Raw genomic sequence first — 22,143 nt, forward strand, 5'->3', positions numbered from 1 at the left:
CCTCCCCCCCAAGCTGTCTTTCTAGCATGTTGCCCTTTTTCAACCACATTTGTGTTTCAGGTGTAGAGAGGAGAGAGTGAACAGGGAGCGGGGCTTTTGTCTGTAAGTATATGCCATTCCTATCCCCGGCTGGGAGCGCTGCTTTCTCTTTTGTGTCGATTCCTTGCCGTTGCTCTTAGCTGGACCCTTCAACCCTGCAGAGTTCATGCTTCTTCCCTCTAAATTTTAAAGACCTGAAGCGTGTACCTTGGAGAAATTCTGGCATTTTGGTCGTGCTGCATTCAGGCTGGAATTTGACTTGGGTTTTTTTTCTAAAATGCACAAGTTTAGAGGGAGAAATGAATTCTTTTGGGAAGGGGTGGGGTTTTGTGCTTGTTGGTATGGTTAATTTTGTTCTTCTTGCTCATAAAGCATTGTTAGAAACTGTTGTGTTTCTTTGCATTAAATGCACTTTGGTGCATGCAAGCTTTTCCAACCCTTTTATAAAATGAATTTGTGCCCCTCCGTCCTTACACTTGATCACTCTTTCAATGCTGCTGCTTCCGAGGGTCTTCTTAGGCATTCGATCTTGCAGCACTTTTTTCTGCATTTTCTTGTAAAGCAGTTGAACTTTGGGGGGGAGGGCCTTAAAAATAAATGACTGTTTTCTTCTTGGTGATGGTAATAATCTGATTTGCATTTATGTGTATCTATAATAACGTTATAGGAAAACTCTAAGAGCGAATGATACCCTTTTTGAGAACTTTTAGTTTCTCCATTCATCTTAATGTTTGTCATAACTGTTAACAAAAGAGCTGCCTTCTGATAACATAAAGGTTGAGGGTAAATCACTGCAGCAGTATGTGCATTAATGTTTATTTGGTTTAGGGAGAAGGACAAATGGTGTATATTCCTGACTCCCCCCCCACCCCCCCGCCGTGTAGGGGTTTTTTTTTTTTTTTTTTTAAACACGGAAGGTTATGTAATGCAGTGCCATTTCCAAAAATATCCACTCTGAGGCATTACACTACACGGTGGAAGGCTGATTCCTATTCTGTCGTCTTGATTGCAAATATACTGCCAGTAGTATGTCTGGGAACAAAGAGCAGCCAGAAAACAATCTATTTTTATCACTTGGTTCTACTTTTAAGTTGCTAAACCTTTTGAACTCATGCAATTTAAAGATGAACTAAACACTAAGAATAGCCCAGGACTCTGCAAAGCCAAGTACCAGGGATTCCTTTGTCCCCTAGTTAAGCCTATAGGCCACTTGGGAAGCTCTGTTAGAAATCCCAGTAGTTAACAATAATTTGCATATAACTTATGTTAACCACAGAAAATGGTTATTCGTCTGTAGCCTCTAAAGAGGCGTTTTTGGTTTGCTGACCTGTGGTGAGGCGATGTGTCTACTGTATTTAAACATATTTTGCAGGTTGGTCTCCCTGGACTGAAGAGAGGGAGAATAGAAGCCCAAGACTAAGATTCTCAAAATGGTAAGACTTGGTCATCAGAGGAGATTCTCAATACTTCTTACCAATCTATTACATATAAATATCAACCACCCATCTTCATCCGCCTCAACCCTTCATTGTTCTACACCCCATCTGACCTTTAAAAGGTTCTATCTCCAGCTCCTGGGAGCGTTGCAGTACAGCAATTTATGTGAATTGGATGTGGCAAATTAGTTCTTTTGACTTGCGGTTATTTTGAATAGAAAACTAAAATTCCTCTTTCAGAAGTGAGGATTTCTTTAATTTGAACAACAGAAACTATTCGGTTCTTTAAGAAGAGTGATGTGTTGTGACACGCAAGGAGGTGGTGACAGCAGTAGGGCTCAAACAAAGCCTTGGGTCTTAGAGCTAGCTCGAACTTATCCAAAACTGAGGAGTCTGTCTCCCTGATCAACAGCTACTGCATATGCTATCCTTTAAAGCAATATAGATGAAAAGGATGAATTTTTATATTTATGTACCCCATCTATTTAAATACAATTACTGTTATTTTTCTTGATTTATAACTTCATTTATGAGAGACATGCACTCAATTTTAGAAGTCAAGCATGTTAACCTCTAAATAAAAGTATAACTATTTCTGACAAAGCTTATGATCCACAGAGAATGCAGTTTAATGTTTGATTACTGATTAAAGAAACAGAAGGAATACACATTAAAAGCAGCTGAATAAGTGTATTAATCATCTATGAAAAATTTCCTCTTTGGAAATAAGATGAACTAAAAAAAAATAATAGAAATGTCATAAAACTTTTTAGTGAAGTACAGCGTGTCCTACTGCAGATGTTTATACTCTTTAAAACACCTCTTTGTCACTTAGAATGTGTGATATCCAAATTTAGTTTTAGGTTTTTTTTTCTTTGAAATGAGGGTGGAATTTAATGAATCAAAATTTAATCTGATATCTTTGATGTTTTCTTTGAGAACAACCCAAGTATAAGCTTCCAAGGAGGAAAGTGAATCAGGCAGTGAAATGAGTTCAGTTTGATTTTTATTAACAAGTGTTTTATTTTTTGTGTATGCCTCACTTGCCATTTCAACAAGTGGGTATCAAAGCACCACATGGACCTTGTTTGAAAATGATCAAATTAAGGAACTTGAGGTAGAAAGACGAAAGAAGTGAACATAAAATTAAGCTAATCAATGGATTTTGTGCAAATGGTTCCTAAATTCATATTAAATTCTTAATTAGCTGTTGTCATAGAATAATAGGATGGTAATAAAATCAACTGCTGTAAAGTATTTGTGTTTACTTTTTTTTTTACTGTGACTGGCCACATCACCTTGCCTCCAAGCTCTTTATCTCAGAACCTTACCTACTTTCTGTGACCATAAATAGATCACAAAGGTTCATGTATGTTGCAATATGTCAGGTGACCAGTTTAAACATAAATATGACTACTGACCCTGCCAAAACTAACTCTATAGATCAAGCTCAAAGAATAAGATATCATGGTTCTGTAGTAGTAAGTAGAATGAGCTTTGTAGAAGGTAAGCATGCCTGCCAAAGCTGAGAGTGGAAGTTGGAACCATTTGAATGCAGAAAAGCAGATGGAAATTATTATTACATGTTAATTTTTTTGCAGTTATCGTTTATGTATGGTGGCAGAATGGAAAATCACAATTTGTTGTTCCGGGAAGGATTTTTACTCATGAAAAAATTCTTACAACTTTTTGGTGATCCTTTCATCAAGATGTCAGTCCCTTTTGGCACAAGCCCATTGCCTGAAATGAAACCACTGACAGTTATTGTCTGTGGGTGATTCCAAGTAACTTTCTAGCAATTCTCTTTTTCCGGAAAGTCTAGATCTTAAAAGTCTTTGCACATATTAATGTAAAAAAAAGTTTCACTTTTCTTTTTTTTAAGAAGTGATACTAGAGGTGTCTTGTATCTCCTCTTTCTCCCTTTTGGCAAAATCAAGTTAGTTTTCTTTCCTTTATTAAAACTGGAATTACTTTGTGGACCTCTGTAACTGGCTTACTTAGAGTGAAGACTTAGCCCACATACAATAGAAACTGCTTTCAGTGAAGCAGTAGATTTAACTCCTGACACCTCTAGAAAATACATAAGCATGGCTTTCCTGTTAAACTTGCATTTCCAGTTACATAATTTAAAATGCTAAAGAAGATCTAATTTCAGTATATTTAACCTATTTAGTAAAGGGCTTATTTCAAATACAAATTTATAATCAGCTCATTTTAGCGTAAGAAATTATCTAGTAGATTCTAGAATTCATAACACAGTGATTCAATATCTAGACTTTTTACATACCTAAAATGATAATGTTTTACAATAATGTGGAGACACTTAAGGATTCTCAAGTGCCTTCTGTATCATATATATTTATACATATGTATATAAAATCGTGCAGCTCTAGGAAGCACCAATCACATTGTGTTCTGTGTATGGGCCTCCTTGAGCACCACTGCAGGGAGTGCTATTTACATAAAGTTGTACATGGTGGCACCTGGGGTTGTGCAACTCAAGAGTACTGTTAAAAGTGTCAATTTTGAGTATAGTTTGCTGTATCTTAGTTGAACGGAACATTTTTTTCTATAAGTCATTCTCCAACTTTTTGTTTTCTAGTAAATATGCCTCTCCCATGCCTCTCCCACCCTCACTTTTTTTTTTTTAATTAGTAGGATATTAAGTCTTCAGCACTTCTTTAATTTACATTTGTCTTTTTGCTAAATTTAAATTGCTATGATTGTATTTTACATGAGTTCTTACTATTTATTTAGGTATTCTATTTTAAAGGTACTTGCTTTGGATAAGTTAATGAGAAGAAAACAATTCAGAATGAGTAGATGATTCTATTGACTAGTTTGAAAAAAAAATTATTTAATCCAATGTCAAGGTTAAGTCCTGGTTTTCAACATGATTGCCTTCTACACAGTAAACTTGCCTCTCAGTGTGTGTGTGCCATGGACTCACAGTGACATAAGCATGGGCTCATTATGTTTTAACAGAGACCTAGAAATTGGAACAATATAAGTTCTCTTTAAGACTGATGCTGAGCTTTTAAAACAGATGAGTTGACTCCATTGTACCATTCATAGAGCTCTGCTTTCTGTACAGTTTGTGAAGTGGCATTCATGGGCTTACAAGAAGACTCTTTCAATAATCTCTCCATTAACATAAGGTTTCCTTGTTTAAAGAAAAAGACAAAGTTTGGGGAGGGATGTGATCCTATTCATAGCTTGTGCCATTGGGCTTAGAATGTAAATATACCAATTGCTCAGTGACTCTTGATGGTGGAGATGCTGAGGAGTACCTAAGAGAGTAATTTTATATGGTACTGTCTTTTTCACCACAGTTTCCAGTGAACAGTGAGGGGGAGAATTGGGAATCGTTTGAGGAATTAGGACAGTAGGGATAGTCTATTTGGGTTAAGCCCAGTCTATCTTCCTCTTGAGCTATAGAGATAATTCAGGTAGGAAACGGTATTTGAGCAGCAGTCTTAGAATAAACAGCTGTTCCGAGTATCATTCCATTTTAACCTGATACAGTTCTTAAAAGATGTAAATCAGATCATCATAAATACACTGAAGAAATTCACTTTTTAAGTCCTGAGATGAATACTTCTAAAACAGGAAAATATACTTCTAAAATATGAATACTCTGCTAAACCAAATGAGCAATATCCAAATTTATCCTTGGCTATTAATGAATTTTATACTTTGAAGTATTAATTTACCTGGTCAGTTAAAGACCTGATGTGGCATTCAGATACACTGGGCTGACTAGGGATCCTTAGTGTAACTTCCTTGGTCCTTCCTTTTTTAAAAAAATTAATGCTGTTCCTGGATGGAAAGTCTTTTAAGGCCATATCCCCATAGCCAAAGTGAAATGGAGGGTTGAAATAATTATCTGAATAATTATGCTCAAAAAATTGATTTTGTCTGATTCATCTTGGTAATTCAAAATGTTGCTGGAGTGGTGTAGGAGTGGGAAGGATTTGCCTGAATTATCTGTATAATTCCTGTGTTATACAAGAAAAAACTAGGGATAAGGAAATCTTACCAGCAAATCCAATTTGAAGATACCAGAGGAAAATATATTGAATGTACTTGGATTGTGTCATCTTGGTTGATAAAGATATATTACAATATATCAATTTTAAAGGACTCCTGTACTTTGTACTGGATAGCAGCTTAATCATAAATTCTTAGTCCACATCTGTAGGAATTATGATTGCTAAAAATATTTATTGGGTGTAAATTTATTTGAAATGCATATTTCTAGAACATATTTTGTACCTAGGAAGAGCTTCAAGAATAGTTCATCTCAGTGGTGTAAAAAAATAGCAGTGATCCTGAAATTGATCCATTAGTGCAAAAGTATTAACAGCCTTAATGGTTTGGGACTTATGCATTAACATGGCTTTCAGCTAAATTCTAAATATCAATTCAGTTTTTAGTAGTAATATCATGGTATTAACCAGGATGGCATTATTTGTTAGTTGGATCATATGCATTTCTTTCCTTGCTCAACTAAATTATAGGCTCCCAGAGGCTTTATAAACTTCATATCGTGCTTGGTAAAGTATTAAATATATGGTAGAAGCTCAATAAATATTTGGTCTATGCATATTAACGTCTATTAAGTTGGATTTTTAAAATTCATTCTTAATGATTTAATTATGTTTAGTTTTTGTAAACTAGAAGTAATTTGTATCCTTAACCTCTATTTTGAAAGAGGTAGGAAGCCAAAATGAATGCAATTTTAGTTTACACAGAAACTTATTTTCCATTATTAACGGGATAAAACAAAATGCGGTGAAACCATAAGGTGTGGCACTTGCCAAAATTACGTGACTTGCAATGGCTAACCTTCCCAGCTTCCAGAGTCACACTCTGGCAATGTGGTGCGATGCCATCTCTCTGGGTTGGATCCAGCTGTGGTATTTAAAGCTCACAGCAGCTTTTCCTGCAGCCTTTCCTGCAGCCTGGACCCAGGAGGAGCTTTACTCCCAGTATTGGAACTTTCTAGCCTTCACTTATTTCAGTAGAATCTATTTCTGTGATTCTGTGAGGTGCAGCATCCTTAACAATGTAAAACAATATAATCTAGTGCTAAATGGTATGAGTGATGTTAGTGAGGACTGGGGATTGGGGATAGTGGAAAACTTATATTAAGAAGGTAGAAATTAAGCTGGAGTTAAAAGTTAAAATTAACTTTTATTAAGAAGGTAGAAATTAAGCTGGAGCCAGAAATAGCAAATATATGGCTATCTCCATCACTAACTTTTATACCTGTGGGAGACATTGCTAATCAGCCTTGACACTCATTATTATTCAGCCTGAGTATGATTTCAAAATCCTCAATACAGTGTTCCAGGATGCCATTAACAATTGATTGGAGTTGACACAAAATTTGAAACCTAGAAGTGGACTATTTGCTCCTTGAGAGTAAGTACTATGCTTTATTAAGCTTTTTATTTCTAGGACTTAGGACCAGTCCTTATATTGAGTGAGTGAAGAATTAAGAATATTTGGGTAGATTTAGATGAGAGAGAGGAGTATTCCAGATTAAAGGAGTGCATTAGAGAGTTAGGCTTGCAAGAGAGGATAATACCTTTTTACTGTTACAGGGGAGATCTTCCTCCCTGTTCAGGACCTCTGTGCTGTCAAGGACAGACCTCAAAAACTAGACCTAGAAGTCAAGGACTTGATGTGCTAAGCAATAAGAAGCCACTGAGCAGGCATCTTAGAGATGGCCCAGGGCTCTCACTCAGGTTACCAACCTGTCTCAGGTTCTTTGCCTTTTGATTGTGCCTAACAGGAAAGAACACACACACACTCACTCACTTACACTTTCTGGTTAAAGGTACAGCTTACTTTATTGCTCCCTCTCACTCGCCTTAGGCTGGAGTGGAGTGGTGGAGAGAAGGTCGGTCTCTAGCTAGAAGGAACTGGGAAGGGAAAAGGGAGCATGCTTGTCTTCTTTTTCTTGAGAAAGTGGCAGCACTTTCATTGGCAGATCCCAGCAAGTTCAGCAGTGTCTGCTTGGCAGAGAGGATGTTGCTGACTTGCAAGCTCCCCGATAGAAGGATCATGCTTCCCTCCTGTGAGACTGACTGGGTGCTGGCATATGCTAATCAGTTGCACCCCCACGTACCCAGCTGCTTTTCTCTTTCCATTTCTTCTCGATTAACCATACTTATTCAAAATGGAAGCCAACACTTATGTCATCACAATAAAATTGTTTACAATTTGAGGCCTACATGCTGTTACTAATGTAGTCAGTAGTCTGGTGATCAACCAAAGGGAATCTCATCACATGATACATGAAAATCGAGGAAAGCCAAGTCCAAGAGGGACTTTTTTTTTCCCTGCAATCTCATTAACAGCACAGAATGTTACCTTAGAATACATCAGCTGCAAGATTTTCAGCATGAAATGATGTGACTAGCTCTTTTAACCCCTTCTGATGAGGTGGTACTTGTCTGTAAATCTCTCAGTAAAAGTGACATAGGTAAGCATTGCTCCTTGAATTCTTTATGCCTTCTCCACCTCATACCTTCAAGTAATTTTTTTTTTTTTTTACCTGCTATGTTTAGAACTTCCTAGGTTTTATTTCTGTGGCTTGACAGATATGCCAGGAACTATATTAATTAATCATTTATTTCTAGCTATAGTGGATTATATTTTCTTAGAGGGACCAGGCCACTTATTCTAAACCTGCCCTCAGGATTCCCTCCTTCTGTGCCTTTGCTTAACTTGGTTCTAGAAGGAATGCACCTCCTGATAAAATAAAGCCATCCTTCAAAACTGAATTAGAATGACAACTCCTCTCTGAAACTCACCATAGTACATCCAACAGGAACCTTCTTATGTTCCTCTGTATACTTATCACGCGTTTAGCTTTCTTCTTGCGGCTGGCTTATTTCTGCATGTTTTTCTACCCTCCAAGTTTGTATACGTGATACAAGAATATTGACCACTTAATAACTGAGCAACACCTTTCCCTTTTTGGTAGCAGTTAAGACTGTAATGCCTCTTTTTTTTCCATTTCCTCTATCAGTGGGATGGTGAATTCAGATGTAGAGATGTTTCATTACTGAGAGAGAACTCTCAGTAGCAAAATCATAGAGAAATTGGTGTTCTCTTTCTACAAAGTGAAAGGAAACTCTAACTTTCACTGACATTTCCTAATGAGACCTTGGAATAGACCCTACACCATGAACCAGTCTGATCTGTGCTCCCATACCTAACTAGGATCTGGCACATCCTCAGTGATCAACAACTGTCTGTGGAATAAATGAATGAGTCAGTGGTCATGGATACATGACAATCTGCTATTTCTGGGCAGGACCAGGTGGCCCACTTTGGTGTCTACAATGAGTTATGGCCGGACACTGCACTGCTGTGATAGCTCAGTTATAAGGCAGTCCAGGAAATAAAATGAACATACACTGATGAACAATTTCCTACTGAAAAGAGCCTCTCACTGAACATTTTAGAAGGCTCAAATGTTTGGGAAGTAAGGAGGAAGAGTTAAGTGAGATCTAAGCACACTACAAAAACAACTCCTAAATTCTGTGTTCCTTTCTTTTGCACTCCTTTAGGCAGAGGAGGTCCTGAGAGTCCAGAAAGCTAGGTTGGTATGGTCTGCTGAAAGAGGAGTCTCACTTTAGACTAGTGCTACACATCATATCCAAAATATTGGCTGTGGGGCGCCATTATGCATGAGGGTATTAATGGTGCTTTTCCAGCGGGCAGCACAGTTTGTCTCAGTAGTCTGACTGAGGCAGTCATGACAGTAGAGCAAATCTGCCCTGGTTTCACAGGGTAATGCAATCTTTTAAGGTAAAATTGTTGCCCATTATTACCTTAGAATGGTTCCTAATCTAAGCTTTTTGCCTTGAAAGTGTTATGATAATCAAGCTGAAGATTTTTTAAATCTCTGATTTTAGACTGCTTGGTTCAATGTTCCTCATTTTCATGGAGCAAAATACAAATATAACATATTCAAGAAGGAGAAGGAGTAAATACATAAGAGAATGTGGCATGAAAGGAAGGTCTGTTTGCCCCTTTTCACTGAAATTTGGGAACCAGAGCCATTGATTGGAAAGGACGGGGGAATAGCCAAGTAGTTGTTGCCAATAAAAATGCCGAGCCAAAGACTCACCAATAGGTAATTAAAAGAACAGGGAGACGAACAGGGAGACTCATAATGTGCACAGAAGTTTTGCTGTGGCTGCCAGCTCCAGCTCTTCTCTCCTCCATCCCAGCTCTTACTCAGATCACCATCACACACCATGTCCTTTGATTACTGGGGCAGGTAACAGCCTTCCTGCTGAATTGAGTTTGATACAATTCCAGCAGGGAAAAGTACTACAGTCCAGTGGCTGAACAAGGAGAAATCTACAAAAGTCGTTTTGTTTAAAATGGGTCCAGGCACTTTGAGGACACTTTTATTGGATAAAGTTGGTGTCTGATATAGAACTTATTCTTGGACAGGAAAGAGTAGAAATCAGGAGAAGATACTGCTTTGCCAGCCAACTTTCAGAGTATCAAGGGAAAGCTAGTCAGTATTTATATGGATAAAACTTGTTGACTAAGGTGCGTATAAACATGACCCAAGTAAGGGTTTGATATTAACTGTTCCCTCCACGAAGTACTGTTTCATGCCTCCCACTCAGTCATCCTAGTGAAAGCTACCCAAAAGGCTCACTGGGACCATGATGTCAAAGTCTGTTCTTGTGCTCATTTGACAGATATTGTTGAGTGTCAGTAGATCAGTGTCCTGTGGGTTAGGCAGCACATGGCTGAACACTTAACCTAGTGCCTTCTGCATTGGAGGAACTCAGTTAATACTAGCTTAAAGAATGATTGCTGTTCAGGGAATGTACCCACTGTTTAAAAGCATGCAATATCGGAATTCCAGTTGTGTTGTTAACAGAATTCGAATTTGAATAGATACGTCATATTAACTAGCCCACCCCTTTCCTGAATAGACTTCCTGGGATTTGCAGATCACGAGGTCAGGAGATCAAGATCATCCTGGCTAACACGGTGAAACCCCGTCTGTACTAAAAAATACAAAAAACTAGCCAGGCGAGGTGGCGGGCGCCTGTAGTCCCAGCTACTCGGGAGGCTGAGGCAGGAGAATGGGGTAAACCCGGGAGGCGGAGCTTGCAGTGAGCTGAGATCCGGCCACTGCACTCCAGCCTGGGTGACAGAGTGAGACTCCGTCTCAAAAACAAAAAAAAAGAAAAAATCTTTTTGAAAAAAAAAAAATGTATTTTCTTTGTAATTTGGTATTTCCAGCCCAAACTAATGGGACTTACTCTTTGATAAGATGCTAATTGTATAGGATTAAAAACTGCCTATGAAATATTCAATGCCTGCAGAAAATACTTAGTAAATATTTCTTTATTAATTGACCAGATAATTTAGATTATATACCTAGCCAATTTAGTTAATATAGGATCAGAAATTCTGTCCATATCTCTGAGCCCTTATCTTCACAATTTTAGTCCTTTATTATTTAGATTTAACTTTTCCAAAGCCTGGATGCTGTGGACCAGAACTGAGTCTCCATTTCTTACTGCCCTGTGGAGTCTTGAGTCTAATTATATATCATGAAATGCCCTGGCCTTGCATATTTTTCTCACTTCTTGATAATAGAATCATAAATTGTTCTGATCTTGTTATCAAGGTCTGGGAGACAAGTCTCCATATCTTTTCATTTAATCTTTATTAAGCCTATTTTTCCTTTTTTTTTTTAAAAAAAAAGAGAACCACTTTTTGAACTTTATTATATGAGGCTTGCCTGTCTACACTGGCACAATCAATTTAATCAGAAATACAATTAAATTTGTTCTTTGCATCATAGAAACAATTCATCTGATAATCATTGTGAATTTTTACTAAATTTATCAGCTATTATGTTGTTTAGATGAAGTCTGAGGGTCACCACATCTTTGACTGTGATTGAATACAGTACTCTACCTGCAATATGAGGATCAAATACAGCATACCTAATTATTTGCTATTTGATACCTTTAGGATGTTAATAATTAGTTTGTTGCCCCATCTCCATCTTTACATTTGTCCGTCTTTAGAACTGTCTGGATTTCTAATACATTAATTAAAGGTTTCCAAGTGGAGTCTGGTTAAATTTATTTTTCTTTCTGAATTTAACCTGTCTCTCTTGTCTGATAAGTGTTTATTTTCTTCCTCAATTGAAAGGAAGAAAAATGCTTCATATTTTTATGCAGTATATGGTTTGTGTGCCTGCAGATCATTGATAAAATATTTTTTAACTAATTAGTTTGTTTTTAAATTGAGTTAACATTTTAAAAAGCAAAGTTATAGTGAACAGGATTTCAAATGCATTTGATGAAAGAATGAATTGATTGTGCCAGTGTAGACAGTCAAGAATTCTATACTGAATTAGATTTTCCATTGGTAGCCATCTGAGAAGAAACTGTTTGAGAGTTCATTTGGGGGTCATATAAAACAACTTGGTTTCTCAGCAAATGCGTTCTGTTATTAGCTGCAGTGATGCTACATATTTATATTTATATTGTGCTGGACATTTCCTTCCAGGGAACATTGAAAAAAGAAAAAAACTGATTCCTACTTTGCTTGGGTTTAATTAGATCCAAAGTCTTAATGTAGCCAAGTCAAAGTTGTTACTCTAAGACTGGTCTTTCCTCCACAACTGTAGCAACACATGAACACTGGAGACCTTCGGCAGCTTCCCTGACTTTTCTCCCTCGCTATTCTCATCTGTAAAATGGTGACGATGATGATAATGGTAGCTAACACAGATCTGCTTATGTGCCCGATCCTGTTGCCAGCGCTTTAGATATATATTGGTTTATATATGCGGTACCATTGTGAAGATTAAAAGAGTGCACCTGGAAAACATGCCTAAAGTTAACAAAACATTATAGTGGACTGTATTATGCATTTCTACAGAAAGCTGTGGGTTCCCAAATGTACATGCTCTGTCTCTGTGGGTTCCAACTACTCCTGTTTATTGCTCATAGTTCCCTTCTTTTGGAGAGGTATAGTTGTGGTGTTTGGTTTACAATGGAAGAAAGACTGAGGGGAAAAATATGTGGTTGAGGTCTTCTCTTGTTGTAGAATAGAGTCAGAATTTGGAAAGAAGGCCTGAGCTTCCACTGCTACCTTTTTCATATTAAACTACCGATGATTCTTTTTCTAGGGAACCTAAGCCTCTAGTTTGGCATTCTTTTTGCAGATATTTTCACAACTCTTGAAGCCTGTGTTTCTTTGGTGACAACTAGCCCTGAAACACATCTGTTTGGGTTGGGAGCGCCTCCCTTCAGTCTTCTCTGCCTCACATGGTACTGCCTGACGGAATCCCTCATCAGAGAGAAGCCCTCTACTTAATCAGACTTGGCTCCACCCAGAGGGGTTGAAAACCCAGGTGATGTGCAGGGGCATATCCATTCTAAGCATATCCATTCTATTCCTCTTGTACTTTTAGTTTTCTGACAGTTTTCTTGGAAGCCTCTTAGTGGCCTCTTTTTGTCCTGAGCATTTAAATAGCATGTTGATACAGATCTGGATATATTTTTTCTTCTTTAAAAAAAAAGTCAGAATTCTTACCAGATAAGAATTCTGTACCCTGTGATTTACACCAATTTTAATTACATTCTTCTGCAATAGAAACCACTTTCCCTCCAAATTTAGTGATCTGTTATGATGCTATTTGCTATTGAAGAGATACCAGTTTTTAAATGACCAGGACAGTGCGAGACAAGCACTGAACTGTGAAATAACTTTAGTTAAATACTGAAGGGTTTGCAGTTACCAGTAGAAAAGGGTACATTGATGGAAAGAGTGAATAATTTCTTTTGGAATGAGCACTTCGGGAGAAAATGCAGACTTTCTGGAAAGCTGTCTTGCACATGTCAACAAGAGGAATGCTTTGAAATATCTTCAGACTCTTCAAAGCAACTAGCTATCTCATCCACCCAGACCAAGAAAAATCCAAAGTCCTACGTCTAAATAAATACTTACCAGCCCTTAACTGAAGGCTTTAACAAAAGAAATCGTATTTTTGAATAATTATTCTTTCATCTTGTTGGGGGAAAATTTTCATGAGATTTTAATGGATAGCACAGTAATTTTTGGACAGAAGGAAAGAAAAAATAGCATTCTTGCAGACTAGAAATTTAACTTCATATAGTTATTTGAAGGTGAAACTCGGCATAGCATACTTAAAATTATTCAAACCAGCTAATAAAAGCAAGTCTAGATGTTTCCTATTAACCTTGGAATGTGCTTGGAAAAAGCACTGCTACTCCAGATGTCTAGTATTAGAAAGCATATCAACAGCTTTTACTCTCAATTGTGGTGAATAATACCGTTCTAAAATTCACAAGTGCAGTTTGGTGTGTTGGGACATAATATAGAATTAGTATTCAAGTTTTTTCTTTTTTAATTCTTAATATATCTTAAAAGTAGGAGAAACATCACAAGATGTCATAGTCCTAATTTCTTGGTTACAAATTAAAACTAATTTATATCATGGAATAAGGTGGTCCAGACTTAGAACTCAAGATGTGTTAAGTAAATATTTATTCTGGTTCCACTCCAGGGAGGTAAAAGATTTTATTAACATATTTCTTGAATTAACATATTTCTTGAGGTCACGGGGGCAAAGAAAAGCTTATGCTGTGCTTAAATGCCTGAGGGGCCTTTTTGCTGCAAGCTAACAAAGGCTGATTTTTTTTTCTTTGCTAAAGAGAAGAACTATCTTGTATTGTGGCCTTTGTTTTCTTATTGTTCACTCACAACTGCGTAATCTCAAACCAAGTTTTAAAAAGGTTGCTTTTTTTTTTCACATTGTTTGGAAAGACGCTTCTTAGATAATACAAGATTTGTATCCAAGCTTTATTCTTTTACTTTTTCTCCTGGTTTACTTTGGGCTGTTACCAGCCATTTGCACTTTGTTTTCTCTTCATTGCTGAAAAGAAAAAGTGCCCATTAAAAGTCAAGATTTGAAGTGCTGAACTTAATTCCTTGAGTCCAGTCCACAGTTTGGCTCTGATTACTGTACCAGGCTGACCTCCAGTCCAAGGGAGGGTGCCTTGGCAGAAATCTGAGAATTCCTCGATCAGTGACTCCCTTTTTTGGATTTATGGAGTCTTTAGGTGGATTGCTTTGTGCTAAATGTGCTCTTATTGGAAAGGAATGGGGCTGGAATGAGAGGAACACGATGTTGCACAACATAAATGTTTGCAGCTGACCTCCGTGTTCACTATGCTTGAATTAGCTGGCCGTTGCTGCACCTGGCCTTGAACCATGTACCCTCAAAGCCCAGAAAACTCACGTAATGAACGGTTTTAAGTAGTGGTGAAAAAGAAAAGTCGGGTAATTTTGTTAACCTTTGTGGCTGGCTCCTGACTTGATTTTTTGCCCCCCTTGAAAGTCTTTGCTATTATTCTTAGAAATAAAATTTTAAAAGACTCAGCAGCCAAACAAGCAGAATATTACATTGTGGAACAGAGTGACTGTGAAACTCTTTGTGCTGACGATTAATTTCACATGTAAACACTTTCATTTTGTTGCCAGCAAGGAGATTTCCTTTTCCCTTCTCTGCCTAAAGTCTAGAAATAAAATTCCACAGCTGTCAGGTTCCCACATATTCATCAGTGGCCTCTCAAGATGGCTTCACAATGAGCAGAGTGAATTTAGAGGATTCCACTATTAAAGTCTGCAAAGCTTGTTTCAGAAACCCCAACTCACAAAATCAAGAATTATAAATCTTTTGCCTTCCTGACGTGTAATGTTGGACAGTAACATAATCTGTGGCATAATATTAATAAAACATGAACATTTTCTGTGCCCGTAGTGGGAATATGCACCCGAAGCAAAGCTAATGCCATTGGGTTTAACCAATTAGTGAGCCATCATTGTCTTCCTTATTGAAACACGTTGCCTCCCCCAACCTCTATTTGTGCATGTTAAGGACTTACCAGGCAGTGAAACTCAAGGAGTGGCAGCAGGAGCCACAAAGGCTTGCCTTTCCTTTCTAGCAGGAGGGCGTTTATGACTATAGAGTGCAGTAGTTGGGTGTTCATAATGCATACTCTGTAATTACCCATTGTTACCACAGCCAGCTCCAGTGTATGTGTGTGTGTGTGTGTTTAAATTAGGTCAGTGCATGTTTCATTTAGCTCCCAAGCCAGAATACTTGCCAACCTAAGCCCCAACACTTTTATTCTGCTTTCCAGAATGTGCAGAGGTTACATACATCATTTGAAGGGCCCAGTGTTCTACGGGTTTATCTTTTTGTCTTCCAGTGGCAACATGTTTTCCCCGCTGTGTGCTGCTTCTCCAAGCAGCATTCACAAGGTTAGGCAGATTTCTAAGACTACATCTCTAGAGAGACAGCACAGTGCATCATCTTTTGGCACCATCTAATCTTTGATGTAATGTTGTTCAGAGAAAATGATCCTTGTAGCTCATTTATGGTTTCAGTTTACATCTGGCCCTCTCATATGACCAGTAACACCTGGGAGCAGAGTGGCTTTTGAGGGAGATTCTTTATAGCACCACTTCAAAGGGTTTTTGCAGAAAGGAAGTGTATGTATATGCACATGAATTCTCCTTGAATTACAGTACTAGGTTTCACAACCTCCTGGCCAATTAGGCAGAATAAAACATGTACACATACAGACACATACTATTTAATTGGCAGAAAGATTATGAAATACACCCCTTTGCTGCAGAAAGGATTGATTATGCAGGTTGGACTCCTGCTGCCCTAGTTGGCTTTCCTAATTGCAGGAGATAGATACCCATCCTGTTAAGTTATAAAGGACCCATGTGTGCATTCTTTAACCCTATAGGACCCCATCAGGGATAAAGAATAATATTACAGCTATGGTCCTTAACAGCCAAACCATGCAACATACTTTCATGGCAGACTTCTGAAAATGTATGTTAACTAATGAAGTAAGCAGCATTTATGTGTGTGGTGTATTTAGCCTCTGCAAAAAGATATAACCCTGCCTTTAAGTATCATTCTCATAGAAAAGTCTCCCCCAAAGAAATATTGATAAAGACAGTAAATGAACAGAGGAAAATACAAACTTAGAAATAAGTAATAAGTAGATATGATTCAAATTTTACCTGCAGTGTAGTAGAAGTGATAGGAAACATGTCGGAGAACTTTTAGATTGATTCTGTATGTGGACCATGCCATTGAAAAATAAATAGCAGATTTTGAAATGAAAAGCTTAAAAAATGTTTGAAAAATAATTTAAGCAATAATCTAGTTTGCTATTTTTTAGGACCTTGGAGGACTGGTCTCTGAATTTTCCTACATTTCATTTTTCTAATTTGGAGCACTAGTTGTCAGCTATTAATAATAGTTTATACTAAGCAATAATTACTGGTAAGCTAATTATAGCCTTTAAAAAATGCAGTTATTTTTCATGATGCACTGTCCAAAGAGTAAAACAAGCCTCAAAAGAAAGAAAGGAAAGAAGGAAGGGAGGAAGGAAGGAAATGAGGGACAAAACCCTGAGTATTTTATTTGCAATTTGTATGCTGTGATAGAATATTGTAACTTACCTATCAGTACATTTAAGAGAATCAGTAAGAAATAGCACATTTAATATTTAAATATATAGTGGGTTTAAGTATATTAATTATACTCGAAAGCATAAAATTGGTTTTTTCTAAGAATTGCTCAAGGATATCTAAATACATGTCATGATTAGTGTATTTTAAACCACTGTGGTTCTTTATGACGTTCTGTTGTTTTTCAACCTAATTGTCAGTGAGATAAATATAGCATTACAGAAAAAGATGCATTAACCAATATATTCAGTGACAAGTATAAACACTCAAACTTTACCAGAATTCAAACAAAACCGTTGCATATTCTCCAAATTAAAGTAACAAAATTTTCCTTCCCCCTACCTGTTTTTTTTTAACTAGCATTTTGTTTTCTCAGCTGTTGAAGGTATGATTTGCTTTTCTGATTTTCTAATTGACTTCTGGAAGAATAGTATTCTAGAGGGTTTTGAGGATTTTATTTGGGCAAAAACAATTGTTTATTGTATACATTGAAAAACTGGTTTTAAAAGAAGACATACTTTTTGTGAAGATTAATGCAAACTTTGGTTTGTTTAATAAAACAACAGTTTTGAGGTATTCCCATACCCAGAACGCTTAAATTTTCGAGATGCAAACCACCGAAACAACAATAGAGAATTCAATGAAGTGTCAAAAAGAAAGTTAATTGGTCTTCATGAAAAACACAAACTTGAATTCAGACAATGAATGAATGGAATGCAGTATCAGCCACGTGCCCATGTTTGGAGTGTCAGTTGATGAGCACCAAGAAGAATGGGCAGCCTTACAGTTCAGCAAGCACAGATGGACTCTAGAAAGATGGATCAGCTTACCAGTTTTCTGATCCTCATATTATCAGCACTCAAAAGCTTCAGTCATGGGGTCATTGTCAGTTCCTAATATTCTGAACTAGTTAAGAAACTCATGGGTTCATGTGGGTCTTGTTACTGCTGTGACCCTTGGGAGCTGCAGGGAGACCTCCTGGCCACAGGGCCACCTGCCTGCATGGAGCTCATTATGCACTTATCCCTCACCCTTCTGTCTTCCTTGGCTGATTCTGACAGCCATCAAATGCCCTCCCAGATGCACTCACTGCCACCCCCATTTCCTTTGTTGACAGCACTACTGGATATTACGCTAAATGTTGGTTTTGTTTATTGTTTAGTCTGTTGATACATGTTCCAGCAACAATTACATTTGACATAACCTATATATTCATTTTTGTTGTTGTTGCCCTTAAAAAGCACATTGTGTTTAGTTTGTGAGGGCTGCCATAACAAAGTGCCACAGACTGGGCAGCTTAAACAGCAGAAATTTATTTTCTAACAGTCTGGAGGCTCCAAGTCTGAGATCAAGATGTTGGCAGAGTTGGTTTCTTCTGAGGCCTCCCTCCTTGGCTTGTAGATGGCTGTCTTTTTCCCTGTGTCTTCATATGGTCTTTCCTGTGTGTCTGTGTCCTAATCTCTTCTTAGAACAACGTGCATGGGTCACTTCAGATTAGGGCCCACCCTGATGTCCTCATTTTAACTTAATTGCCTCTGTAAAGATCCTGTTTCCAAATACAATCACATTCTGAGGTACTGGTGGTTAGGACTTCCCCATATGAATTTTGAGGTGATACAAGGCAGCCCATAACACACATTTTTAAAAGTAGATTTTTGTGGATTGATCACCCCTGCTGTACCTTCCCTACCCCCAGACTTGAGCATCTAGAAGGCAGGAAGTCTATTTCTCTTGCAATCCCCAGAACCTAACAGTGTCCAGCACTTTGCAGCTATTTCATGAACTGTTGCTGCATAAATGCACAAAGGTTGGTAAGAGACATGAAATTGAAAAGTGGCACTATTTCTGACTGCCAGAAGTAGAACCCGGTGAGTAGACTAGAACATGTTCCGATGAGAAGAAGCGGCAGAGAAAATACAGTACATTTAAACCGAGACAGCTTTTGACAGAAAGACAAATGATTGTTGCTTTGGACACCCATTCTCCACATCCAGCTCTGGGAAAGGAATGGAAGTTGAGGCCCTTGCGGAATACCAAAGGTCAGGTCTGAATCATTTGAGAGCAAAGGTAATTAATGATTGTCAATCGATCTTTTCTCTGAAGCTCTTCACTTTAGAGTCTGAAAATACTGCAGGTATAAGAAAGAACAATGTTGTAATGCAGATAGATCGTATTTGTTTCCAGTAATTTACCACTGTTTCTTAAAACTAGCTGTGCTTAAAAAAAATGAAAAGTTTAAATATCTCCTTTAGATACTATGTCTAGGGATATGCTGAGTTCTTAGACACCAGCCAAGCAGGTTTTAAGAGTGTAACTGAGACTCCTCTGTCCCTGCCATTTTTGGCTTAAGGTTCTGACTTTGAAGCAGATTGGAAGACTACCACAAGGCCAAAGTAACGTTCATTTTTCTAAAAGTATACAATGATTATGATTCAAATACTAAAAAATGCCTAATGTGCTAAAAATGCCTAATAGTAAAAAAAAAAATGCCTTCGTCAATGTAACAAATATGAAGTGAGCGATAAAGTTTCCTTAGTCATGTGTGTTTTGCTGTTGGATATTCATGTTCCCAAGTTCTTTGGCAAAAGTTGTTGGCTTTTTTTTTTTTTTTCCTTTAAGCAAATGGACAGTTCTTGGAACAACAGATTGTTAAAATAGGTGTAATAATTTCTGAAAGGCAAGCTATTTTTCCCCTACAAATTAGACTTGGGTGCTTTTAGTATTGATGCTTGGAAGTTAAATGTTAAAGCAGTGTCATTTCGATAAAATGGAATATCCCAGAAAAGCACAAGAACACAGGAATGACAACACTTACCTGACCTTGCTTTTCATTGCTTCCTATGCCTGCAAAGTTCTTGTATGTACTTTTATCAACATTTTTGGTTTCCAGTGTAACTTAATTTCTCACTAATATTTTAAGACTGTACTTAAAATATGATTTTTAAAGTGGCAATATAGAAATGTAATCACTTTATATCCATTTATATGAAGTGAATTTAACAGTAGATTCAAACTTAGGGTGCCCTCAAGTTAAGCCGAAACTGGGCTTTTGTGTGCTGTGACTTTGTTATAAGTCTTGAAAAAAGCTTGTGTATTTGAGATTATTTTGTTTTCTTCACCCATTCCTGGATAAAGGAAATGTCAGAAGTGGCTGCTTGTCCCAAACAAGGCAGATGGTGGAATACTTTCTGAAGGAGCTGGGCAGAGGAGAGGAAATATGTGGAAAAGTAAGGTGGTTGGGGTGGGGGGAACCACGTGGCTCAGAAAGCTAGACCCAGTCCAAAAAGAAAATAGTTCCAGCTCTTGCAGAATGAGCTCTCTTTAAGACCCAAACGTGGGTGGCGGCTGTGGACTGGTGTAATTTTGAGGGAGTGGTGGTAGGCGATTTGCATTCTGGGATAATGTGAGGGCAGCAGGATAGTGGAAGGAACTGAAGTTTAGAATCTGGAAACCTAGTGTGAGTTTCAGTCCTACCCTACACTGCCTGTGTGACTTTGGGCAAATCGTTGACCTTTTTGAGTTTCAGTGTCTTCATTTGTTTAATGATAAGACCAATATTATAGGCTTATCATCAGGACAAATTAAGTAATGTATGCAAAATTGCTTTGTAAGCTAGGATGTGCTCTAAATGTCACTGGTGTAGATCAAAGATAGTTACTGTTCAATTATTCCGAAGAGTGAACACTGTTAACCATCCATATTTCCTACCCTAGATCTCCTGACAAAATGGATTGATTGGGGTATACCAAGTATTACAGTCAACTCAATGATTAGGTTACCTCAATTAGGGCTTCCAAAACCAAAATCTAAACAGACATCTAAGTCTGTTTGTTAATCTGTTAATGAGGTGTGACTCTTAATTGTTGTTTATTAAATGTGAAGCTTATTTATTGCAGAATGTGGAGAAGCAGATCTGGAGGGAATCTTACCTAATTTCACTCTGCTTTCAATCAGGACTGTATTAAATGTGAATTAGCTCTGACAGATGGTTGCTGGATTCTGTTTCTAAATTTTTTAAAGAAGATTTCACAGTTTTTCTCTAATTTCTTTTAGTAATTTAACAATTCTTATGCTGAGTTCTTCCTTAGAGCTGACCCAAATCTTAGTTGTAATTTTAAGTCCTTTCCCCCCTCCTGTCATTACTGAAGATGGAGAACAGCTGGTCGGCAACCTTATGCTAATCATCCTTTGTATATTTAAAGAAGAGTTACTCAGTTCCACTCCCTCGCTCCACCCCCTCCCACCACCAAATTCATCAACTAGTATTCTCTGAATCATTCATGGTGATGACACCTATCTCCCGCCCCTCCCTCAGACACTTGGCTGTTTCAGGCAGCTGGGCAGAATGTGTTGTCACTGGCCACATGGACTTGGAGAGAATCTGGGCTGCTGCTTTCTTTCCTCTTTTATTTTGTTCATAATCTTTGGCCTTCTAATAAATGATCAGAATAACCCTTAACAGTGTTTGATGGAGTTTTGCAAGGATACTTATCATAGAATCCTTTGAAAGTTAGACCTCCCTGGTGACTTAGTGCACTCAGCCAGACATACCATTAAGCTGCTACTTTGCCTGCTAAAAATAACATTGATTGATATCTCTGATTTATTGGACTTAATCTTGGCAGACATTAAGCTGAAACTCTCCTGAGTGTAGTGTATGTTCAGAAGCACACTAAGAGTTTGAAAGAGTTAATGGTTTCCCCAGTGCTCTAAGTTGCAGTTGGGAATAAGTGACCATTGAGGAGAATTGAGCTCATTAAGGTTTTCCCATATAGTTTCAGAGTAGATCCTGTTTTTAATCTGAATGTGTGTGCTTTTGTGTCTCTATAGGTTTATTACCCAGAACTCTTTGTCTGGGTCAGTCAAGAACCATTTCCAAACAAGAACATGGACGGAAGGCTTCCTAAGGTAAGATCCCTAGATGCCATTTTGTTAACACTATTTTCAATATTGAAACAATTGTTTTAAAATATCAGAGCTTTTTCATTTTAATACCCATTATAGGCTGCTATAAGAATCCATCAATCTGATACTATGATGACCTTGGAAATAATGTGCTTTTAAAAAATATCAT

At 37.6% G+C, this 22,143-nt stretch overlaps 1 protein-coding gene across 3 annotated transcripts in view; it reads left to right on the plus strand.

The window, feature by feature from the left end:
• Window positions 1-22,143, plus strand: part of NREP (neuronal regeneration related protein) — a 29,168-nt gene that overhangs the window by 1,044 nt on the left and 5,981 nt on the right. For 2 of the 3 annotated variants that reach the window (XM_011989391.1, XM_011989392.1), the window contains exons 2-4: window positions 61-102; window positions 1,412-1,472; window positions 21,900-21,977. In XM_011989391.1, coding sequence (XP_011844781.1) covers window positions 1,470-1,472; window positions 21,900-21,977 — 81 coding nt within the window. In that variant the 5' untranslated portion in view covers window positions 61-102; window positions 1,412-1,469. Of the gene's footprint in view, window positions 1-60; window positions 103-1,315; window positions 1,473-21,899; window positions 21,978-22,143 lie in introns of all 3 variants that reach the window. The other variant, XM_011989393.1, reaches the window with a different exon arrangement.

Source organism: Mandrillus leucophaeus, unplaced genomic scaffold, assembly GCF_000951045.1.
Source record: "Mandrillus leucophaeus isolate KB7577 unplaced genomic scaffold, Mleu.le_1.0 Scaffold352, whole genome shotgun sequence".
NCBI lineage: Eukaryota > Metazoa > Chordata > Mammalia > Primates > Cercopithecidae > Mandrillus > Mandrillus leucophaeus.